This window comes from Mercenaria mercenaria, unplaced genomic scaffold (genome assembly GCF_021730395.1).
Source record: "Mercenaria mercenaria strain notata unplaced genomic scaffold, MADL_Memer_1 contig_617, whole genome shotgun sequence".
Taxonomy (NCBI): domain Eukaryota; kingdom Metazoa; phylum Mollusca; class Bivalvia; order Venerida; family Veneridae; genus Mercenaria; species Mercenaria mercenaria.
The window spans coordinates 32664-40996 of NW_026463501.1; the positions used below are offsets into that span (position 1 = coordinate 32664).

At 33.8% G+C, this 8333-nt stretch overlaps 2 protein-coding genes and 1 long non-coding RNA gene across 3 annotated transcripts; all 3 read right to left on the reverse strand.

The window, feature by feature from the left end:
* Positions 1 to 707: 707 nt before the first annotated feature.
* On the reverse strand, positions 708 to 3075 carry LOC128554668 (uncharacterized). Its single transcript, XR_008369663.1, has 3 exons — positions 2875 to 3075; positions 2005 to 2158; positions 708 to 854 (listed from the first exon to the last, which is right to left on the reverse strand). It is a non-coding gene; the product is annotated as an uncharacterized LOC128554668 (long non-coding RNA).
* Positions 3076 to 4385: 1310 nt separating this feature from the next.
* LOC128554670 (uncharacterized) lies at positions 4386 to 5633 on the reverse strand. The gene has a single exon (XM_053535971.1). The coding sequence runs from the start codon at positions 5538 to 5540 to the stop codon at positions 4386 to 4388; it is 1155 nt and encodes a 384-aa protein (XP_053391946.1). The 5' UTR covers positions 5541 to 5633.
* LOC128554669 (uncharacterized) lies at positions 5547 to 6304 on the reverse strand. The gene has a single exon (XM_053535970.1). The coding sequence runs from the start codon at positions 6207 to 6209 to the stop codon at positions 5649 to 5651; it is 561 nt and encodes a 186-aa protein (XP_053391945.1). The 5' UTR covers positions 6210 to 6304; the 3' UTR covers positions 5547 to 5648.
* Between the last annotated feature and the right edge of the window lie 2029 nt (positions 6305 to 8333).

Genomic DNA, 8333 nt, shown 5'->3' on the forward strand with positions numbered 1-8333 from the left:
AAACAGTGTAAACATGTTTCCTAGATGACCCATATTTCAACTTGGCCTAGATTCAATCAAGGCAGTCATTGTGAATAAATCTTATGAATATCTTGTGTTAAAATGCAGCCTTTATTGTGTACGCAAATTTTTTCTTTAATTTCACAGGATGACCTACTTTTTGACCATAGATGACCCATATTCAAACTCAACCTTAATTTCATACAAACATTCTGATTAAATTTCATAAGATTTGGTGTAAATTGCAGTCCCTATTGCATACACATGCTTTTTCTTTGATTATACCTAGTGTTTGAACGCTTATGACCCATTTTCAAACTTGGCCTAAATTTCATGAAGGCAATCATTCTGACCAATTTTCATGAAGATCACTTGAAAAATACAGCCTGTATCACATACACAAGCTGAATGTTGACAGCCAGACACACAGACAGACAGACAGATAATGTATGCTGGACATCGAGCGATCACAAAAACTCACCTGAGCATTGTTCACATGAGCTAAAAACAAAGACACAAGTCTATCTTTCTTATTTACAGGACTTTCACAGATTTTTATCACCTTATGAAAAGTTAGGGTTTAATCAAATTCTACATTGTATGAAAAAATATAGGTATATAAATTTAATTGCAAGGCTTTGACACACAGCAAATTAAATAGTTTTATTAATGTCTTTTTCATCTTCGGGCAATATTCATGTTTTTGCTGATAAAATAAACTTTTACCTGTCCTCAAATGTCGTTGAATTTTAAGGAGCCTTTTATGAAGTCAACATGTAAGTGATCTACTTTATTGGCAGCATCCTCTCCTTCATACAGTACTTCATATACTGCTTTGGGGTCACCATCTTTTCCTGTTATATAAAATTGCTAATTAATGCATTCTGTTACAATACAGGTATACAAAAATTTATAACTACCATAGTTGCAAATGGATTCCTTAACAGTTATTAATCATTCAGATATATATACTCATTATAGCAATAACCCTGAAGTGTTCTACGAAAATAGTTGACCTTTCAGAAAATGTTATATGTGATTTTCCATTTAATACATTCGCCCAGTTCTTAATAAGTTCCATAAAATTTTTCAAGGCAAAGTATCTATCGACATAAGTATGTTGCCACTGATTTTTAAACAGTAATTTGCAGAACCTGGTAAACAGTGGTACTGTATAATTAAATATCATATGGTTCAATGTAGAAAGCAAGCTTTTGTCCATGTAAATGGAAACAAAATATTACAGCATTTACCAAGTTACCTTACCTAAACCAAAAACTGTCTGTCCCTTATTAAGATTAATCATTTGCTGTTATTTCATTACAACAAGGGCAAAAATTCAAATGATTCGGTGAAAATGACAAGTTTAATTGAAAAATGTGCCAATGTAGTGGCAATTAAAAATTATTATTCTTTTGAAACAAATGGTAATATTAAATAATCACTGCCTTAATTCATTTTAAGTAAATAGACATAATCTATGAAACTGTACTACTTTGAACTGCTTAGGGAATTATGTTCACTAAATTATTAATATAAAACAAGGTGTCCGTATCACAGAGCGCTTGACTTTTCTGTGCTTGAGTCTGAATTATAATTTTTCCATTAAAAAAAATATATGTTAAAAATGGACATAATTCTGTAAAAATTAAAATCAAAGTATTGGGTATCATACATGTATGTCCTGGGGTAAACTTTGATAGTAAATAACTATTTCAAGTTTCAAGTCAAAACCTTTTATAATAACAGAGATATTTCAATTTATAAAAGAAGTAAAAAATGGGCATAACTCTGTAAAAAAAATCAAAGTTATAGGGATTGTTTCTCCTGCTGTAGATTTTGATTATAAATAAGTATTTAAAGTTTCAAGTCAATAGGTTTTTAAAAAACTTTAGCCAACGGCGACGCCTATGTTGGGACAAGTGCAATAGCTGTATTTTTTATTCGAAAAGTCAAGGCAAAAAATTAAAATAAATTTTAAAGTAGTGATCATTCCTTCAATACCTTTGACAACATCTAAGACAATTCCAGAGAACCATTTATTTTTTCCCTTTTTCTTTTTGTCACAAACGCACCATTCATGAAGAATTTTTCTACCAACCAATTTGACATGTCTGGACCGTCTAGACCTTCCAGATGTACTTTGGGAAAGTGACACCTGTATATTAAAAGCATCGGTATTTATTAAACATCATAAATTACTTTTCCTTCTTTTTTCATTAAAAATACCCACTGAGAAAACGAACATATAGTGGCTTTGCGACCAGTATGCATCCAGACCAGCCTATGCATGTGCACAGTCTGGTCAGGATTCATGTTGTTCGCTTTCAAAGCCTATTGCAATTAGAGAAACTGTGAAGAAACAGCATGGATTTTCACCAGACTGCATGGATGCGCATGCTGGTCTGGATCCATGATGGTCGCAAAGCCACTATGTTGGTTTTCTCATGGTGCAGCTCATAAGTCAACAAGAAAATAGCTTATTTCAACATTAATTATAATTAATAAAGTCATGAATAAGATAGATTAAACACTTAGGTAATTTCTCGTATGGAAAAATCGATACCACTTATCTGTAGAACACTGCATGTTACGTCCAATTCTGTACTGGTAAGAATTTCTGAGGACTTTTGTTTAAAGATATACTTTGTTGTTACTATAAAGAACTTATATTGTAACTCGTGCAATCATTTTTTATTTGGCATAAATGTTTGCCTCAATGAGACAGGGTGTCATGTGCAAGTTCTAGTCCTTTTGACAGCTGGTGGGCTTGACATGTTGCCCGTGGGCATCTAGTCTTTTCAAAAATATTTCTAAATTGTACCATTTAGTATGAATTTATATAAATACATATGAAATATATTTGATACTCACATTTTCATTGGAAGTTGAAGGCTCCTGTAATACAGTTTTGTTGGTACCATGTTGAACAATTTGTGATGTTACAACCACAGGCTGTTCACACTGATTGCTTTTTCTTCTGCTTTGTGTTTTACATGTAGGTTTTCTTTGCTGACAAGGTTTCTTTGGATAAGTAACTGCCGCCACTTCTTCAAACTGAAATAAGTAAAAAAATAAATATAATTTTAATTTATTGTATTTACATTATGCATGCTGAATGTAATACAGAATATAAGATCCATTTTATGCATAAAAGGCAATCATAGTGTTTCTTTTGGTATAGCATTGTACTTCTGATTCTCGTATATATGTTGCAGGTAGAAATTCCACCGAGATTACCAGTGTTCTTGCAACAAGAAATTTAGGCAGAAATTGTCTACAACCGTTAATCACAAATAAATGTATACCATATTTTTTTTTAAGTTTCACTATAATAAATTTTTTTTTCATGAAAAGTATTAATGGAAAAAAAATGTTCCAGCAGTTATACAAAGAATGACGTGAATCAAAGCAAAGAATTATAGTTGCTTTGGTTGCCAGTACTAAGATTATGAGGGAAAAATTCTGGATTGAAAAATAAAGTTAAATACAGTTCATGATAATTTTTATCATGATAAACAGACTATATATGGCATTAATGTAAGAAGAAAAATAAAGAATGCCTAATGTCGTTCATCATGTATTTACCTGTCATACATGACTGGACAGTTAACCCTTATAATGCTTAATTTCTATAATGAACTTGTCGAAGTTGTCCATCTTCCAATATGGACAGTGCCATTAACTTATAAAAGGGATTAAGAGCAAAACAGATACTGAATGAATAACAAACCATGCAGATCATGATCAGACTGCATAGATGTGCAACCTGATCAAGATCTACACTGGTCACAAAAACACAACCGACTGTGTTCAGCATAGTGAAGAATTTATCACAGTCACTGGGTATAATGTCCTTAGTTAAGTGTTTTAATTCATAGACATTAAGTGGTTTGATTCATAGACATGGTCCAAACTTTTAATCATTGTTACATCCCACAATAAACAGTATAAAGGCCTAATTTATTTAGTAAATATTATTTAAAAAATCAAAGTCATGCAGAAATCAAATATGAAATATAAGAAGAGAAATCATTTCTGTTTACCGGTAATAGATACATACCCAGGGTGATTTGGGATGTCTTATCCCTGTGTAAGTACCATATCTTGGTAAAGCTAACTCTGGTAGTAAGAACTTATAATAAAATGCTTTCAGCTTTGGGACCATCTCAGTACTCCACAGCAACTTATTTCTGTATATACGTTCAATATGTATGTCATATGGGTTTGTTCTTCTTATCACAAAATCACACCATTCTTTTCCATAAATGTTAAGCTGACCTTGAATCTGGTAGTAAATTTCATGCTTTTGTTTTAGTTGCAGTTTATTTTCACACAGCTCTAGACAGAAGTTTGGCACTTTTTTAACAGCTTCTTTCAATAAATTATTTGTTTGTTTGAAGAAAGTTTTTTATTTCAAGAAGTCCACTTTCATCTTCATCTGTTATGAGACCATCTGTTGATGCAGCTAGAAAAGGAAGAGAAGAGCAAATCTGAAGGCCTACTTTTTCAACAGATACATCTTTCTTTTGGTTTTTGTACTCGATAATTGTGTTAGCTTCCTGCTCTAATCCTCGTATTGTAAACATGTTCCCTCTAAATTGAGTGTACAACATATTTTTGACTATATTGTCAGAAACATTGCTTGTTCTTCTTTTCATCACTTTACCAAAGTTTGAACTAGTAAGGCGGATATGTCTTTCCTTTTTCCATAACTGGCTTGCACTTTGGTCGACTGTGTTTTTCTGTAAATCCGCAATTTCTGTTTCATTCTTGTGGACTCGCATTTCATAGAATCTTTGGCATATACCAGATAACTTATCAGCAGGAACGTCCGGTGCATCATTAAGCTGACTACCATAGTGAAATTTAGCCTTCTTAGAGCAGCTTTCTTTCAAACTGTGTAATTTACGTTTCCGTCTGATGTTTTTACTATCAGGCTTAGATTTGTACTTCATAGAAGCTGTTCTTTTCTGTGCCTGTTTCCTTGCCCCTTGATGAAAATAAACACCGGCCAGAGTACGAGTTACAGTTTGAAAAGTCAATGGTGACCATGCAATGCCAAGATTTTTTCTCAGTGCTCCACCGTAGCAACGAGTATTGCACGAACCACGTCCACATCTGTTTATAACCTTCCCTCCATCAAACTTAGATCTAATTGCCATCCAACTTTCTGCAAGATTTGTCGTGAAATTGCCAATCAAGCGTTCAGACTTATCTGCCACGCGGTTCAAAATCACTTGGACATCTGCAATCATTTCTTTCAATTCGATTAAACTGTTTGAATTGGAAATGGCTCTTCTTGATTCTTCCATTTCTGCCTCTGATGGTATTTGCCAGTATTTGTATTGTTCTTCAAAGATATCATCAAAGGTACTTTCAAAAGTATCATCGTCAATAATATTTTCATCTGTACTACTGTCTTTTTCTGGCCGTTTTTGACAGAAATCACTGCACAATTTGTGGAAGCCTAATATATGATAGACAGAGTTTAAGATATCTTTCCTTAACTGTCGTGGATTTTTTGTTGCACTTCGCATTTTAATTGCACATCTGACTGCAGTGCTAAGCCTTATTCTGTTAACTTTAGACAACTTGCCTTTTCCTTTGTAGTGTGGTTTCTCACTTACAAGTTTTTCTAAATTGCCTCATACACATTTGCATGTATGGTTAGCACATTCCATTTTAACAATGTCACGGCCCCAAACTGGTACATTTTCTTGAAGCTGTGCATACACAGAGCTGTCCCCATCAGCAATAATTCTGGTGTACCTCAATCCATGACTTGATTCGGCTTCAAGAAAACCACACAAAATTATATCAGCTTCCATTGCTTGGGAGCTTTCATTCCAGTTCTTATAACAGTTGTGCAATTTAGGAGTTTTGTTTTCACTTTCGGCTTTATTACAAATCACACACTGTTTATTCCTTACTCCCATGTACAACAGTTTTTGGGTAGCTGCACCAAATATAACACCTACCCCACCAAAAGCATTATAAGAATGTTTATGTGTCCTCTTACTCCAACCGCCATCACATACAACAGTAATAGCTGGCACTCCTTCATGAAAGTCGCCACGCTCCACAGCAAGGCGGCGTTCCTCAGCTGCAGCCTTAGCCATTTCATCTTTAAGGCAATCTTCCCACCATGAACCTATTTTTTCTTCTAAGGTCGTAAACATACCTTCAGACATTTGCGGGACATCCATTGCTGCAAGTGTTTCATTCAAATCAGTTGCACCGCCACCTGATGTCACTGAACCCCAGACTGCTCTCACATTTATGTCATATAAATTATTTACCTTCAAACTTGTCTGTAGCTGAAACTGTTTATGACACCCTTGGCATTGTGCTAATATTATGCTAAATAATCCATTTCTACAAACTTCTGATTTTAAGACAACTGGATCCTTACCCGAAAGAACAATTTCTTGTGCTCTGGCACAAAGACAACAGTGGGTACTTATTTCAACAATATGCGACTGTAATAATTCCAAGTTCAGAATTCTGTTTCCAGAGATTGTCTTACTGTTGCTGTGATATTTGAATTTAAGGGAAGTCTGTCCTAGTCTTAATAGCTTTGAGCTCCTTTCCTTGTGTACAGGGATCCTCCTTACAATAAATTTAGTACATAGGGCTCCTGATGACAAGGTGATAAGGTGGATATGAAGTCTTATCCTTAATATGAAATGATACTCTGTCTTCAATTTTGAGCATTGCTGCTTTTTGACACCTTTTATATTTCCTGGAATTTTTTCCTCCTGGATTACCAAAAGGTCTTCTAGTCTTCATGGGATCTCTATATTTGCACTTACCCATTTTGTTTATGTCATAAAATGTAACTATTACTAGTATATATATACTGTACTTCACAAAGGAATGTCAAGGTGAATAGCAAATCCAAAACACTAAGAATAATGCTAAGCTGCATATAATTGAAAAATATCCTTCTAACATTACACCATACTTTTCATATATTTCATTCCATGTGTTGCACGGGACTGCTGTCATTCACGTAAAAAATCAGGGTCAACCCAGTTGTAAATAAAAGATCATCAAAACTTACCTTTTATGATAATACAATCCAACAGAATATTAGTCAGAAAATGTAGTAAACAAGTTAAATGTTGTATAAGCCAAGATACTTATTCTGATCTATGTACATTTCGCACAATAATGTCAATATATTAAATCGTTCTGTCTCGTTCCACTTCTTCGAAAATAAACAGGAAGTGCCTCACAACTGATAGCGGAAATGAATTCGATTATTAAAATAGTTCCGATTAGGCGTTTTTTTTTTTAAACTTTCATAATGATAAAGAAAATACACATAACATAAGACAAGTTACTAAATTCAATTATTTCTTTTATACAAATATGAAAAAAAACGATAATTTTAAAAAAAAATATGCATGTGCTGCCACCTATGTTGTCTCCCTTCGTAAGGTTACAGTTAGTTACAGTTACCGTTCTTTTGGCGTAGTAATTTTTTTTCAAGTGAATCGCCCAGAAATCGTGGGAAAATCAAAAACAATGTAAATAATGGAAATATAACCAAAATTTCAAGACCGATTTCAAGTAATCGGCATCACTTATTACTCCCACCAGACTAAAGCAGCTTCTCAGATACCTGTACCACAGTATGCATATCATTATATATCATGTTATACCACGGAAATGGTAATCCCACCTTGAATTATTTTGTTTACCTTTTTATCAATGAGAAAAATGGCGTCCGTTCCATGCTAAGATGACGAGATGTAAAATTTTACAGTGTTTAAGCAAACCTATTAATTTAAAGAGAAAAACAGAACAGTACAACATTTTTTGTAATAGTGGTATTGTAACACTGCCTTGTTTTCCCCCAAAAAAGCTTAATATTGTATGTTCTTACGTACTTTCGTAATGCCTTCTGTTTTGCTATTATATTTATGGTACTGCATCTTTATCCAAAACCTACCGAATATTAATGGAGTACATTATTGTTTTATTCATTTAGGAATAGATATTTCAACAACCCACAAATATTTTCTTCAGAATACGCCTCTTGCTATTTTGCCATGAATTTCTGAAAACAGACCTGTGCGTCCCCTTAAATATATTATTATGAATAGTCTTTGGGTGACTATTTACCAAATTTGTTCATTTTTTTTCTGATTTTTAGCTCACCTGTCACAAAGTGACAAGGTGAGCTTTTGTGATCGCGCCGTGTCCGTCGTCCGTGCGTGCGTCCGTCCGTAAACTTTTGCTTGTGACCACTCTAGAGGTCACATTTTTCATGGGATCTTTATGAAAGTTGGTCAGAATGTTTATCTTGATGATATCTAGGTCAA

Coding starts and splice junctions, on each gene's coding strand:
- LOC128554670 (XM_053535971.1), bottom strand. CDS start 5,540: ATGCGAAGTGCAACAAAAAATCCACGACAGTTAAGGAAAGATATCTTA.
- LOC128554669 (XM_053535970.1), bottom strand. CDS start 6,209: ATGGATGTCCCGCAAATGTCTGAAGGTATGTTTACGACCTTAGAAGAA.